Raw genomic sequence first — 16,448 nt, 5'->3', positions numbered from 1 at the left:
CAGGCTGGGGAGATGGCCTGAGCTTGAATCTCCAAAACCCGTGTAAAAAGGCTGTCGTGTCTTCTTGTACCTGAAACCCAGCACTAGAAAAAGTAGACAGGCAGTCCTGAGAGATGCCTGGCCAGTAGCCTAGCCAGAGAGGCCATCTCCCGGTTCAGTGAGATAGCTGTCTCTAGGCAAGAGAATGAATGAGGAAGACACTGATTTGTGCTCCACAGCTGAGTCCATGGACCTCGCACACTCATACACACACATACACAATTTCTTAGAGTCTATCTCTCTTGTACACACATTTTATGTGTATGTGTGTGTATGTATATATAGTTATAATTGTTGATTTATAACTTAAGATACAATCTTTAAAAAATGTAACTAGCAAGAGGAATCAAATCACCCCCAGGACAACCATCCCAAGTTAGGACCAAGTCTTCCTGGGGGAACTGTGGCGGCCATGCACACTGGTGTAGGCTGGAATGGGTGTACTCAAGACCTTTGTGTCTGCATACACAGTCACATACACACAATGATATATATAATCACACACACACACACACACACACCTTCAAGGCAAGATGGAGAACATGGCCTGACTTCAATGTTCTGTCTCGTTGTCTATCTTTCACAATTTCTGTACATGTGTCCCTTCCCTCCAAAGTGCTCTATGTCCCCACTCTTGTTTAAACACCTTTGCCTCTCTGTGTGTGTCTCTCTTGGCGTGTGATTTCAGCTCATTGAAGACCCAGTGGAGATCGTGAATAACAAGCTGGAGGTTCAGGCCTTTGAGCGCATCGAGGACCAGACCAAGCTTCTTGGCTTCTTCAAGAATGAGGACTCAGAATGTAAGCTGTCTGTCAACATAGGCCTGTGGGTCTGAAGGCTGGCTCTTAACAAGGTGTGCTAGGCTGTCCCAACATAGGCTGAGGCTTTAAGATCTCTTTGGCTGGGGGCAGCAGAAACTGGATTTCTTCCTGTTGCCTGTACAAAGGGACACATGGGCAGAAATCATGCAAAATAGGCAGGGGGAAGGAAAGACCATTACAGTTAGGCCGAGTTTTCTAGCCCTGAAACTGTGTGTGTGTGTGTGTGTGTGTGTGTGCGTGTGCGTGTGTGTGTGTGTGATTGTATGTAGATTGTGTATGTGAATGTGTGTTATTGTGTGTCATTATGTGTGTATGTGAGTGTATGTGTGTTATTGCATGTGCTATTGTGTGTAAGCATGTGTGTCATGTGTATGTATTCTACTAAATAAATAAATGCCTTCTGTTGTCCTCCACTCTCCCTCCTGTCTATCTCCTCATGAGGCTCTCCTGTAAAATGGACACATAGTGGCCATCTCCCTGATGTTGGCAGTTCCTGTGATCACCAGCTGGAGAACTTCCCTATTAGCTGGAGAGGATTAAATTAATTTTGGTTGGGAATGGGTCCAGTAGTTGCTAGCGAATATGGAAAATAGCTGGCCAAGCTCAGAGCTGGCTGGCCATTGATCTATGCTTATGGTACCATGTGCCATGTGTATTGTGGTTTTTTCTCTCTCTCTTTCTCTCTCTCTCTCTGTGTGTGTGTGTTTCCATGCATGTGTGCACATATGTGTGCATGTGAAGATGTGCATGTGTGTGTGTTCATTTAGATATGGGTGTTTGTATGCCTTGTGTGTGCATGTGTGTATGGATGTGTGCATGTGTGTGCTTATGTGAGTGTGGGTGCAGCAGAGAACAGATTTTATTATTAATAATAAATTTTTTAAGAAACGTTGTCTCTCACCAGCCTGGGACTTTCCAAGTCAGGGCCAGCAACCTCAGGGCTCCACTTGTCTCTGCCTCCCCTGCACCATTAGGACAAATATCCACCACCCTGCCTGGTCTTATTATGTGGGTTTTGGGGACTGAACCCCAGACTCAAGTCCTGGAGTTTATCAGGCAGATACTTAACCAACTGAGATATTTGCCTAAACCTGTGACTCTTAAAAGACAGGCCCCTTCCCAGGCTGAGGCGCTTGCTTGACATTAGTGTGTTTGTCTTTTTAACCTGGGTATCGCCTACCCACCATGATCATAGAAAAATATACAGTCGAATCTTATACAAGTCTGCCTAGCTCCGGAGAAAGGGATATGAAATACAATGAAACTGAAGAAGTCAATGCACTGAGAGGTAAACATAGGCTCAGGGTTGCAGGGCCACAGAGCTTACACCAAGTCCCACCGCTCTCTTCCTGGAGTGGAAGGCTGAAGCCAGACACTTCATGTGAAATAGTGAGCACAACACTCTCACATGGCTGTGGTTCCTTTCTTCCATGACAAATATGGATACATGTTTGAAACCAGAGTCAAGTATAGGCTTGGTTTAATTAAAATAATCTCAGAAGATCAGGATTCAAAAGTAACCCCCTTATTTTAGTCTTTGAAAATGTTATACATGTAGATGATGTGCTTTGACTATATTCATCTCTCACTGCCTCCCTGAATTCCTGACATGACCCGCACATTATATCTTATGTTATCAAACTGCCTTCTAAATATTTATATTTTCAGAGTATTTAATCCCATCACTTGAGACGCAGAGGCAGGTTGGATCTCTGAGTTTGGGGCTAGCCTGGTCTACAGAGTGAGTTCCAGGACAAGTCAAGTACACATTGTGAGACCCTGTCTCAAAAAACAAATCAACACCCAAGAAAAGCAAGCAAGCAAACAAACAAATAAACAAACACGTACGTCTGTACTCATCTGAGCAGCTCCCAAGTCTGGTCAAACAGCTTTTTACTGCAGTAGGTAAGAGCAGAGAATAAGACTATGAGTGTTCAGTGTAGACAGGGCATCTCTATGAGTTTTCAGTGTAGATGGGACATCTCTATCAACCCCTGTCCCCTAGTGCTGGTCTGTGTAGGTCTGTGTGCTGGGGTACAGCTGGAAGCTAGGAGCCAAAGTCAGGGCCACAAAGCAAGAAGTGGCTGCAGTCAAGTGCAAGCACCCTGGCTGGTTGGGCTGGGTTGAGGTCCAGCTTAGGAAAGGAAACTCCCCCCTGGAGTGTTACAGCTCAATAAGACAGGCGCTCTCAGATGATCTTTGGTGAAATAACTCGCACACTTTATTCCTTATGGATAGGACCTTATAAACACTTGGAGGTGGGTTGAAATCTAGAGGCAGGCGCTTTCTATTGGCTTGTTCTGAGATGCTAGGGATGCCTCATCTGCATGTGGAAGGACTTCAGGTGCAGTATCTACATTACTGATTGACATAGTCCTCTCAGTGGGGTGTCACAGTCACGTGTTCCAGGATAGGAACTGGTCAGGAGTAGATTTAAGTGCCTATCATTTTCAATTATGAGAATTACTGGGGTTCCTGGATCTTCTGGACCTTACCGGTTTTCTGTCTGGTGGCAACAGTCTGCTGCCCCATACCCCAGGGCTTGGGAACATGGAAAGGGGGCAGACATGGAGGGTGGAGAGGAGGGCTATGAAACTAAACTGCTTTTACAAAGGGAAAGCAAACATAGGAAAACTAGGAGCCCGCCTTTGGAGAAGCTTAAAGTACTTTACCGGACAGTATTTTTCTCTTAATTGTAAACACGGGGCAGTGAGTTTCCTTCCTACTTGGGGCTCATCTATGCAGAAACTGTGACTTCAGCAGGTACAATTTTAACTGCATGCACTTGGGTGAAAGGAGGTTTTTTTTGGGGGAGGGGTATCCAATTTTTTTCTTCTTTTTCTTCAATTTCCTGTATGTGCTGCTTTCTGTCCACAAACCTGTGGTGGAAGGAGGCTCTTCTTGGGTCTCTGAACAACAGTCAATTTAAACTTCAACTATTTTTTAAATGGTATTAAATAGCTGTCTAACACCATTCTCTCCAAGTGAGCAGTTTGCCTCTTGCAAACATTTCTCTTTTCTCCTAGATTATAAAGCATTCCAAGAGGCAGCTGAACACTTCCAGCCTTACATCAAGTTCTTTGCCACCTTTGACAAGGCGGTAAGTAGCCATGAAAACCCCATTTAAACATGTTCAGCGATAAGGACAATCAAGGTTTGGACTCTTCCACTATCCTTCTTAGCCTCTTTGTCAGGAAGGGTTAGAGGACGCTGGGAAACCACTTCTGAGAATACAGTCCCTGTCTTCCAGCCCAAAATCCAAAAGGAAGGGCTAACTAATGATTCCAATATAATGTAAAGTCAAAGAACACTTGCCCCAATTGGTTGAGGTTTAGAATTGATAGCAAGATAATGATAATGATCATACCTTAAGTACTTATTATGGGCAAGGACCAATCCTATCCTCTCAAAGGCCCATAACGGGGGAGAGGGGCAGTATTCTCATTGTGTAGAGGAAATAATCAAAGTAGGGAGTGGCAGATGCATTCATCTGAAGTCACATAGTCAGCGACTGGTAAGACTGGATGTATCTGAGTCCTGACTGACACGAAAGACTATTCTGGACAGCTGTGCTCAGAGAAGGAAGCTTCAGGTAGTGTGTGTGTGTGGCTAGAGTTTGTTCATGCAGTAGATGTTAGCTAGCTATAGGAACTGCTGTCAGTAAAAAGACATCTAGACACAGGAGGAGGGGCCCAGACAGGTTATAAGGCAAAGGTGAGTGCAGAAGCCCATATTGGATTCTTCATGGCCGCTGGTTTGCTGATGCAGGCAGGGGTGACTAAGAGATCGTAGGTTAAGAGCTTTGAGGGCTGGGGATATAGCTCAGTTGGTATAGCACTTACCCAACATGAACCAAGCCCTAAAGGTTTGATTTCCAACACTGCATAAACAGTATACTGGAGGCCATCCTCGGCTACATAGGGAGTTCTAGGCCAGCCTGGTCACTTGAGATCCTGGTGAAAAGAAAAGAACTAATCTAATAGAATCAGCCCAGGTGTTCATAAACACAGATGCAGTTAAAGGAAATGTGGGGCTAGAGAGATGGCCCAGCAGTTAAAAGCATTGGCTGATTTGCCAAATGACCCAGGTTCAAGTCCTAGCACCCATAAAGTGGATCATAATTATTTGTAACTCCAGTTCCAGGGGCTTTGATGCCCTCTTCTGGCCTCTCCAGGAACCACACTCAGAAGTGCTGTACAGAACATCTGTACACATGTGATGGTGTGTATATGCTCTGCCTAGGGAGTGGCACTATTAGAAGGTGTGGACCTGTTGGAGTAGGTGTGTTACTGTGGGTGTGAGCTATAAGATTCCCTAGCTGCCTGGAAGTTAGTCTTAAACTAGCAGCCTTCAGATGAAGATGTAGACCTCTCAGCTCCTCCTGCACCATGCCTGCCTGGATGTTGCCATGTTCCCACCTTGATAATGGACTGAACCTCTGAACCTGTAAGCCAGCCCCAATTAAATGTCGTCCTTATAAGAGTTGCCTTGGTCATGATGTCTGTTCACAGCAGTAAAACCCTAACTAAGACAACACGTAAAAATCAATAAAATGATATATACACATGAACTTTTTTTCAGTCATAAAGGAGAGTGAAGTTAGGTGTGTTGCAGGAAAATGGGACAGAGTTGGCGATCGTTACATGGAGTGAATGGAGTCAGTCTAAAGAACACGGTTATTACGTTTCCTCTAATGCATGAGTTCTATATTTTATGTAGATTCATAAAAACCCTATAGTACACGTGACATAAAATAGAGGCTGCAAACAGAAGGGAATGTAGGGGAGGGGGCATTGAAAGGTGGCAGGAGAGGGCATTAAAGTATGGAGGATTATACATTTGCATAACAAAGGCCTGATACAACCCAGTGTAATTTTTTAAAAAATGTAAAAAGAAAGTTCATCTGAAGGGAAGAAAGGCAAGCGCGCTGGGCAGGTGGGCTTAGCTAATCGCCAGGGCCCCAGTCTTCTGAGTGACAGACATGCTGTTCCGGGTTCAGGGTAGTATTTGTAGAACTAGCTTCCAATCTAGCCAGAGTGTGATTCCGTGTCTGTGGCTATGAAGAAGGGGAAGCCAGGGAATCTCCAAAGCTGCTTTACTAACAAGGAAACCAGCATCCTAAGCATAGCTGTGCATGTGGCCTTGTGTGGTTCACACCTTTTAAAAACAGAAAGGCCATCTCTGCAGCTCCCTATGGAACACAGAGTGGGGACCAGCCTAATGCCACCTGGGACTCACACCCATCCTGCAGAAGGCGGTGCCCAGTGGGAGGTGGTGGGATTCAGAAGGCACGGTCGCAGCCTCAACAATGTCCAGCAGGGGGCGAAAGAGCTGAAGACCAGAAAAAGTAATACAACTGGGGAAGTGGAAGACAGTCTTGTTTGCAACAAGGACATTTGGCCACCAGTCAAGGAGTGAAAATCCCCAAATAATTGGAGATTGCAAATCCAAGCTGGGGAAAAAAAAAAAGACGTGAAGCGGACATTAAAAGGCCTGGAAGGAAGCCACTGTTAGGAACACAGTTTGGGTCCAGTTTTTCACACACTGAGAAAACTATTCAACACAGTGGTCTTTCTTTCATGGATTCAACGAATTCATCCATTCATTTAGCAAGTATTTATTGAGTGACTTCTTGGCTCCCAAAACACAACAGTTTCAAGCAAGACATGCAATTGGCCCTGTAAAATTTAGAGTTTAATGTGAGAGAGAAATTGAAGGAGCAGAAAATTAGTAAAAACCTAAAAATAAATAACAAATCAAGAGGTGAATTATAAAGAGGGCGGGAAGACATGGCTACTGGTGTAGATTTGAAAGTCAGTAGTTCTCAACTGTAGTCTTGGTTCCTCAACTTGTAGGTCTTGGTTCCTCTAATGAACTTTTTTTTTTTTTTTTTTTTTTTTTGGTTTTTTGAGACAGGGTTTCTCTGTATAGCCCTGGCTGTCCTGGAACTCACTTTGTAGACCAGGCTGGCCTCAAACTCAGAAATCTGCCTGCCTCTGCCTCCCGAGTGCTGGGATTAAAGGCATGCACCACCATGCCCGGCTTCTAATGAACTTTTAAATGTCTTGGTGTGGGCCAACAAGATGGCTCAGCTGTAAAGGTGATTGCTGTCAAGCCTGAGAATCTGGGATTCTCAGTTCTGGGGACTCACACAGTGGACAGAAGGACTAATTCTCATAAGTTGTCCTCTGACCTCCATATCTACCCATTTGACACATGCATGTACATACACATACACACATGAGCATGCATACACACTAGCCAGGCGTGGTGGCACACGACTTTAATCCCAGCACTCGGGAGGCAGAGGCAGGTAGATTTCTGAGTTCAAGGCCAGCCAGGTCTACAAAGTGAGTTCCAGGACAGCCAGAGCTATACAGAGAAACACTGTCTCAAAACCAGCCAAACAAACAAACAAAGCATGCATATGATAAATATGATAAAGAAATTAAAAGAAAAAAAAAAACCTTAACCTATGGGATTAGTCCAGGAAATTTGTTTTTTGTTTTTTTAGATTTGTGACAAGACACAGGAATCTGAATTAGTTTTTGAATTTTCTAATTATGAGTGTATGTGTGTGTGTGTGTGTGTGTGTGTGAGAGAGAGAGAGAGAGAGAGAGAGAGAGAGAGAGAGAGAGAGAGAGAGAGAACAGGAACCCACAGACATCAGAGGCATCAGATCCCCTTGGACCTGGAGTCCTGGAGTTATGGACGGGCGGCTGTGAGTCTGTTACCATGGGCGCCGGGAACAGATATAGTCCTCGGCAGGAGCTGCGTATGCTCTTAACTGCTGAGCAATCTTCTTAGCTCTAGACAGGGAAAGTTAAAAACAAAGCTGAACTCTTCCCAGGAGACTTTGCAGGACACACAGTTGGGGACCTGCCTGGATCCCTGTGGTATCAGATTCTCCTAAAGTTAAGCCCCTGTGAGGAGGTGGTGGAAGCAAGAGGCTGAAGTCCACCTTTGCAACCGGCAGCCTGAGACTCAGCTGTAACCATTGAGAACCACTCTGGCCTGCACTTCTCCTTCTGCCTGGGGGCAGTGAAGTGAAAACCCAATCAGTTCTGAATCGCACCGGAGCACAAAGGAGCTGATGGAGAGGATGGATGCAGAGAAAGTCCCCAAGTTCCTGCTCAGCTGATTCTTCGTCGCAGACCACAGGCCTGGCCTGTTCAACTGCAGCGATGTCATGACTCAAAATCCCTGTGTATGCAAATGCCAGGAAAACTCTTTGTCCTTGCTAGCTTTCTTGAAAGCGCCAAAATTTTATTCCAACTAAAAGAAAAAAAAAAAACTAAAAAGAAAAAAGGAAAGTCTGGGCAGTTTTCTATTTTGTGGAACTGTCTGGTATCTGAGAGCACAACGCGTTGTCATGTAATTGCAACACTCATGAGCCAGGTTTTGCTAGAGTCTTGCCGTGGACACAGAAGACCCAACTTAAAAAAAAAAGTCAACAAACTGAACTAACGAATTCCTCAGCCTGTCCACTCTCCTCAGTCCTTGCTATCCAAGATGCAATTATGTACACACAGCCGGATGCAAATGAAGTACAAGGAAAGGGCACTCCATGGAGAGTGAGGGAGAGAAGATCCAAGAGATTGTTGGAGATCTTTAAGTAGGTTCTTTCAGACTACAACGTAAGGCCTCAGCCATCCAATTTTACATGAATAGACTTAGCATTGCAGACCCAGGCAGTGGCATCCGAGGACCAGAGACTCTGTGCACAGGCACATGTGCACACATATGCATGCACACGCCGCTTGACATGTGGTTCTGAACAGCTCTCGCCTTTAGGAGGTCATAGTTACTTTCCGGGATGTGGGATGGATTACTGAGAGCAAGTGATAGAAAGACATTGAAACATCTCGTTAGAATGTCTGCTGCTGGTGCAGTGTTTACAGAATATCTGCAGACTTTTTTTCTTTGCATGGTCACGGAGAAGGGAATTCTCAAAGAAAAAGGATGTTGGGACATGAGAAAATAGAGAGCGCAGCCCTGCCCGTCTCTCTGTATATGATCCCGATGAATCGCTCACCCAAGTTGTTCTTTGTATGTAAAACAGAGCAGAGATAGCTCTGACCACATTCAATCAGAGTGAGCATCACACAGCATAAGCAACCTAATCACTTTACAGCTGTGGCCAGCACATAGCAATACATGTGCTTGACAGTATTACAGATTCTGTTCATATAAATCATTTCTCATCCCCCAGAAGCCTGTTCTTAGAACAGAGTGTGTGAGCAAGTGAACTCAGAGAGGAGTCTGTCATTTTCAAGCTTGTTGTACCAGAGGTGGCTGTACAAAACATTGGGTCAATACTGGTCCTGGCCTGTGTCTGTCTCATTTGTCTCCCTCACTCCCTCTCCCTCTCCCTCTCCCTCTCCCTCTCCCTCTCCCTCTCCCTCTCCCTCTCCCTCTCCCTCTCCCTCTCCCTCTCCCTCTCCCTCTCCCTCTCCCTCTCCCTCTCCCTCTCCCTCTCCCTCATCTCCATCTCCCTCCCCCAATCTCTCCCCCTGGGGAATGAACCACATGCATGCCAGATGAGGTCTTTACTACCAAACTTCATCCCACTTCAGCCCACTTTTAAACTTTTATCTTGAGACAAGATCTTCGTAAAGAAACTAGCCATGGACTCATTCTAGTTTAATCTGATGTCAAATTTGTGTTCTTCCTGCCTCAGCCCCTCCTCGTGCTGGGGTTATTGGGCTTCCACAGGCCCAGCCTGACTGTAGCTCTGTTTGCATTAACTCCACATAGGATGTTGGAATTAAAATGCTTGTTTTGGAATATATTGACCTGGAATTAATAACAAGTGATGGTACTTGCAGATGTGAGTGTTTCTGCAGAGTGAACCTCCTTGTGTAAGAACTTATGTAACACTCATGCCTCCCCTACTAGTCCCAATCCCTGGGTTACTGGGTCACCACACTGGTTGCCACCAGAAGGTGTCAGCTCCAAGGCAATGCTGTGCAGTTTACAGGGAGCTATTGTTCCATCCTGTGCTTTCTTGAGCCATGGGTGAGCTAGAGAAGAGCAGTTGGCTTCCCATTGAGCCCTGCACATTCCAGGCCTCTCAAAGCATGTCACAGCGAGAGGTCCTGAGCTCAGCAACTTAGCAGGCAAACACAGCAACCATTCTGCTCTGACAACGCATTGGTGTGTGGCCTCTTTAACCAAAAGAGGCAATCTGTCAGGCTATAGGCACTTTCTTTGAGGTTAGTTATAGAGTGAGCCATTCATCCTGGCTTCCTGGGAACAACCCAGAGTTTAGCACTGAAAGTCTGATGTCCCTGGAAGCCTTTCTCTCCTATGCAAAAGCTAGTTATCTTTCAGCTAGGCAGTCCTTAGGCCCCAACAAAACACCTAGCAAGCTTAGTACAGAGACTGAACCCTAATAGGTTCCACCCTCCAGCCTAACTAGCAATCAGAAGACAGGTGAATGGATTGGCTTTTGATTCTGTGAGCCTATGTGCTCTAATGGTTTTCATCAATTGCCTTTTCCATCCAAATTAGCTCTGTTAAGGCCACCCGGTGAGCATGTTCTCTTACCATCCGCTCGCTCCTCCAGCCCTGGCAAACACAGCAGACGGAAGGTAACCATGCACTGACCTTCCCCACTTTTTATTCCAACCACTCCATGGCACACGTAGGCCCTCACTCTCCAGATGAGTCTTTTTCTAATGAGCTTTCTTTGATCAAAGATAAGTCCAGCCCAGACCACAAGGAATACAAGTCCCCGCTACTTCAACATTTAAGTTAAAATTGCCCAGAATCTTGCATGTTGTTACCAAAGCACACAAGCACCCACCCTTGGGTAGGTAGGCCACTGCCATTCTAAGCTAGCATTTGAATGAACAATAATCCGATTTCTGCTTATTACAGGTGGCAAAGAAGTTATCCTTGAAGATGAACGAAGTTGGCTTCTATGAGCCATTTATGGATGAGCCCAATGTCATCCCTAACAAACCGTACACAGAAGAGGAGCTTGTGGAGTTTGTGAAGGAACATCAAAGGTACCCGAGATGACATGTGGAAGATGGGGTGGGAGGATGTCAGGGTTGACAGTCCAGAGCCATGAAGAGCAACAACCTAGAGTAAGACCCAGGAGAACAAAACTGGCCAATGTGGCTTTGTCAATCATTGACCAGTATCAAGGATGCTACCACTTCTGAATAAGGCTCTACACTTGTAGGTAGGGTTAGACTACCTCCCGAGTGCAGACCCCTACCCCCACCCCAAGCCAGAGTAAGATATAGATGAAACTCTATACTTTCAGTGACAACCTCCTGTGGGTAGAACAACATTCCAGGTGCTTTATGGGAGCAACTTTGGCGATTCTCCAACCTATGGAGTTGGTATTCTCCCAACGTCACAGCCATGAGATAAGTCTGAATAATTAAATAATATAACCAGGGACAATTCCACACGTTCTACAGATAGCTCCCAGGATAGGGATATTTGCTAAGACTCAGAGCATCTCCAGCAGGGGATCCACAAACTTTTTCACTGAAGAACCACATAGTAAATATTTACACAGTTCTGAGGGCAAATGGCTTTGTTGCAGCTGTTCTGCTCTGGGATCCAATTGTATAAGCATCCTTGCTCAATGTGTAAACAGATGGGTGTGGTGAGGTCTAGTTACACAAACAAGAGGCCTTGGCCTGGGCTGGCCCACCAGCTGGAGCCCTCTGCCTCTGCTCTGGAGGGAAGAGCTATCTGGGAATATGGAACATGGTAGTGGGTCCACTGTGTCACCTCTCCTCCCTCCATATCATGGACAAATGTGTTCACTGAGCCTGAAGCACCCTATCTCTACACCTGGACAGTCTTTGTCCCTGAAGAGAGTCAGCGCTGGGAGGGTAAACATGACATCTATTGTGTTTCTGATGGATGATCCTGATGACAAAAACTGGCATTCTATATTTCAATAATTGCTGTCTGTCCCATTTCCTTGTTCTTGGTTGGCTCTGGACTTTCAGGAGTGGTCTCTATCTATGACGAGAGGTCACTAGGAAGGTGCTATCTCTGTTCCCTCTGACCATCCCCATACCCTTGGTGTGCCTTGGATCTAAGAAGGCTGTGACTGGGCTGAGTGGGTTTGGGCCTAGCTCTCTCCTGATAGGGCTGGTGGAAAAACTCTGCTTCCTTGTGGGCAGAGATGAAGTCAGGGCTCCTTGGGCTTAGGCAGAGAAGCCAAAGCCATCTTTGCATGGGCTGAGGCTTAGTTTCTTCAGTGGTGAACCTTACTCAAGGGCGCTCCTTTGTTTTTCAGACCCACCCTACGTCGCTTGCGCCCAGAGGACATGTTTGAAACATGGGTAAGAAAATGGCAGAGTCTTGTGGTGTGTGTCACTTAAGAAGGGTGTCCTCTGACTACGAAGTCTTTCTGAGTGGGGTGGATATATAGGGAGTGTGGTATTGGGAACACGGACTGCTTCATGTTCACATCAAGCTTAGGTTTTCCTGGATCCAGTATAATCCTCCTGAGTACTAGGTAGTATTACTTAGATTTATTTCCCTTAGTCCCTGCCTTCCACTCATGTGCCACCAGCGACTTAGGGCAGCTTAGTGGAAGAAGCCCAAGTCTACAAGGTCATAGAGACGTAGGTTCAAGTCCAACATTTGCCTTTGAGCAGCCTTGTGTCTTTATCTTGCATGTGGTCTTTTGAATTTTATCTACTCAATTAAAACTGGGACTTTTCATAATAACAAGTGGGGTGGTGTGTCCAGGATATGAGAGGTGCTTGGCTAGTGAATGATAACTTTTTAAAGTGTATCAACTGAAGACAGTAGAAGGTGGTGACATCATCCCCTCTGCTAGGACTGTGTCCTAGACTGTCCTAGACTCCAAAGCTAGAGACTCACCCCACTCCCATTGTAGCTTCAAGTAGTGTCTATGAACAAAAACAACCAGAGTCTGTGGGACACTTTCTAGGCCATTGCTGGTTTCCTTTCACTTAGACTGGCCAGCTCTCCAAAGTGATGTAGGACAAATACTATTTTGGCCCATTTTACACATAGAAAAACTATGACCATCTTAGGTTAGCTACTCAGGAACATGTGACTAATAAGCATGGGTTCTTGGGGTGCAAAGCTATCTGGACCCAAGTCTCATGTCTTCTTCAGTATCTCTTCCTAAAGTGGCTGTGTACCACAGGCTGACACTGTGGTATTGGTGCCTATGTGTGATGATATAACAGTCAAATGACAACTTGTAGGAGTTCTTGTCTTCCACCATATGGGTACTGTCTTAGTCAAGGTTTCTATTCCTGCACAAACATCATGACCAAGAAGCAAGTTGGGGAGGAAAGGGTTTATTCGGCTTACAATTCCATGCTGCTGTTCATCACCAAAGGAAGTCAGGACTGGAACTCAAGCAGGTCAGAAAGCAGGAGCTGATGCAGAAGCCATGGAGGGATGTTCTTTACTGGCTTGCTTCCCCTGGCTTGCTCAGCCTGCTCTCTTATAGAACCAAGACTACCAGCCCAGAGATGGTCCCACCCACAAGGGGCCTTTCCCCCCTGATCACTAATTGAGAAAATGCCTTACAGCTGGATCTCGTGGAGGCATCTCCCAACTGAAGCTCCTTTCTCTGTGATAACTCCAGCCTGTGTCAAGTTGACACCCAATATCAGTCAGTACAGGTACCAAGGACTAAATCAAGTCATCTGTTAAGTGGCAAGTGCCTTTACCTGCTGAGCCATCACACCTGCCCCAGCAGTTTCTTCTGAAGAAAGAATTATTGTATTGCAGAATAATTTATAAGACAGGACTAAAGAGCCTTCGATTAGTAGTCCCAAGGCAATGCCATTGCATAAGGGGGCTATAACTTGTTTTCTTTCCATTTGTTCATTTGGTCTGAGGAATTTCAATAGAGATGAAGGAGATAGAATAAAATAGGAACAGTGGTAACAAAGTTGGTCAGTAGTTGGTGACACTCATTTCTTCTTGGTATGGCTATGTTTCCCATCTTTTACTGAGTTTTCAAGAGTTTTATAGACTTGGGCTCTTTTGAGTTGATAGAAGTTATATTAGTAAGAATTTGTTACACTGTGTTAAGAAGAGAGTTGGTGAAGTGAAAGCTGCTTTCCCAGATTAAATACTAAGGGTTGAAAAGAAGAAACAGTCTCGAAGTATAATACCTTGGGGCAGGAGGAGAGGCTAAGCTTGTCAAGGCAATCGTTGCACAGGCCTGGGAAGCTGGGAACCCCAAGAACTCACATAAAATTGGAAGGAAAGGACTGATTCCACGAGGTTCTCTGACTTCCACATGCATGCTGTGGCATGCTCCTTTCCCCTCATCATAATCACACAATAACAACAACAACAACAACATAAAAATTCACAACGCCAAGCCAGGACATTCATTGTAAGGCAAGAACATATAAACAGCTGAGGAATCTGCAGGGGAGCATGGTGGGTCCCGCAGCCCCTGCTCCTTGGAGTCTGGTGCATGGCCACTATATACGTAGGCCCGTTTTAACCTCTTTATGCACATTCACTGCAGGCAGCAGCACTGAGCTTGTTCAAACAGTGCCACTCACTGTTGATGCTATGGACTGTATCTGTATCTCACCCAAATTCATGGTTTGAAAGCATGATGTCAAGTGTGGGGACTTTGGAAGTTCAATGGTCACCATGTCAGAGCCATTGTAGTTAGGGTTACCCTGATGAAAGAAGCCCCAAGTCGTGCGTGGTGAATCATGCACGCACTTGCAGCAGGAGGCTAGTAAGTTGGAGGCCAGCTTCTGCTACATAGTGAATTTGGAGCCAGCTGGGGTTACTTAGAGAGATGCTATCCAACAAACAGAGAGAGAGAGAGAGAGAGAGAGGCTCAAAAAGACTGAAGACACTGAGGAGGGTGCCTTTGGTCTCCCCCCCCCCCCAACAGTAAGACATAATCCTCCTGGATTCCTGCTGTTACTAAGCTACCCAGTGTATGACCCTTATGACTCACAGGATGAACCAGCAGAGGGCATTGGGCTAGACAGAAGCAGCCAATTGCACTTGGGTCTCCTCTTGCTCTATGACTTTGATAAGTCACTAGGATTCTTTAAAGTACCGAAGAGGAACACAATGGGCATTTGCAATTCATAGTCCAGGGATTCACAAAGAACTTACCAGTTCTATTTGCACTCATTTGGTGCACAGACATACATTCAGATCTCACCAGTTCTTTTGTGGCCAGTGGTAGATATTGTTGCCATTTTTGGTGGCTATTTTAAGGCAGAGTACCTTCTGCCTGGGAGCTTATCATACAGCTGTGGAAGGAAGATTTCTCCAACTCAAAAGAGAATATCCAGCTGGGAGGTGACATATCCCAGCACTCAGAAGTAGAGGGAGGAGGGGATCTGTTGTGAGTTTGAGGCCAGCCAGGTCTACATAGGGAGCTCCAGGTCAGCCAGAGAAACATGATGAGATCCTGTCTCAAATAAAATAAAATAATAAAATGTAAAATGAAAAAAAGAGAATTCCCATGACACATTGAAACTCACTGCTTTGTAAGCTAAGTTTAATAGGAAGAAAGAAAAAAGAAAGGAAAGGAAAGAAAGAGAAAAAAACAGAAAAGAAAGGAAAAAAAATAGATTCAAGACAGCACTGTCTCCAGGCCAGCTGGATGATCTACAGAGCCCAGGCTTCTAGGCTCAGAGAACACTGACACCCTGGCCCATGGCACTCTTTTTCCCTGTGTACACTGATACTCACTAAGCAACTGGATAACTCATGAGCTTGCGTGGATAACTGCATTGTGGGTTTATTGAGGAAAAATCCCAGCATGTAGCACAGGCCCTGCGTCTCCACAGGTGCCCAATACAGGCTCATGCCCCCATTCCTGAGATGCTTGCAGAGAGCCTCTCTGTACCTCTGTTACCTAGGGCCCATCTCAGCTGAGAGTGGTGACAGGCATACTTGGAATAGCCTGTCAGAAAATGAATATGGATTCTTAATTCTAAAACCAATTTCCAAGTGCACTCTGGAAGGGCAGGCAGAAATGAAGGCTGCTTCACAGAGTTATGGGTGCTCAATTCCAGCTGATGGCAGGCGACAGAGACATGGGACCGCCTAATGAGACCTGATCGGGATAGTCTGTGTGGCGGTAATAGCAAATGTACAGCCGTGAACCTCAGCCTCTCTCTCTGGTCACTGCTGGGTTTTCCTAATAACCTGGTGCACACACATATATGTCTGTAACATTCAACTCCCCAGGGGATCGGGCCAACGCAGAGCCCACTCTTGTTTTTAATAATAATATTTTCTATTTAATCTATCTTGGAATTTTGGGAGGTTTTGTTCATCCCAAACTCAAAGGGAGAAAATTAGCATTTAGATAGGATCGCAGGAGCATTAAAATCAATCGAGATGGAAATGGTTGGAGGGGGTCGGGTCCCCACCCCCATAGGATGACTCTGTTATGACACTAGGCTTTCCAGTGAATACCTCTCTCTTGGCAGCTGCTATCAGTATGCACTTGGCTTTGTTTCTCCCTCTCATAGCATGGAGTCTCCAGAGGGTCACATTTCCTACACAAGAGGCTGCTCCAAACTCTCACTCTTTCTTCCCTGGTCATAATCAACACACAGGCAGCCT

At 45.5% G+C, this 16,448-nt stretch overlaps 1 protein-coding gene across 1 annotated transcript in view; it reads left to right on the top strand.

Annotated features, from left to right (window-relative positions):
• The window catches only part of Casq2 (calsequestrin 2), a 59,513-nt gene that overhangs the window by 28,957 nt on the left and 14,108 nt on the right, over positions 1–16,448 (top strand). The window contains exons 4-7 of the mRNA XM_021157821.3: positions 728–839; positions 3,887–3,960; positions 10,743–10,873; positions 12,133–12,178. Coding sequence (XP_021013480.1) covers positions 728–839; positions 3,887–3,960; positions 10,743–10,873; positions 12,133–12,178 — 363 coding nt within the window. The remainder of the gene's footprint in view (positions 1–727; positions 840–3,886; positions 3,961–10,742; positions 10,874–12,132; positions 12,179–16,448) is intronic.

The sequence above is a fragment of the Mus caroli genome, unplaced genomic scaffold (assembly GCF_978045245.1).
Source record: "Mus caroli unplaced genomic scaffold, Mus_caroli_1 scaffold_3, whole genome shotgun sequence".
Classification (NCBI taxonomy): domain Eukaryota; kingdom Metazoa; phylum Chordata; class Mammalia; order Rodentia; family Muridae; genus Mus; species Mus caroli.
This window is presented reverse-complemented; position numbering and strand designations above follow the sequence as displayed.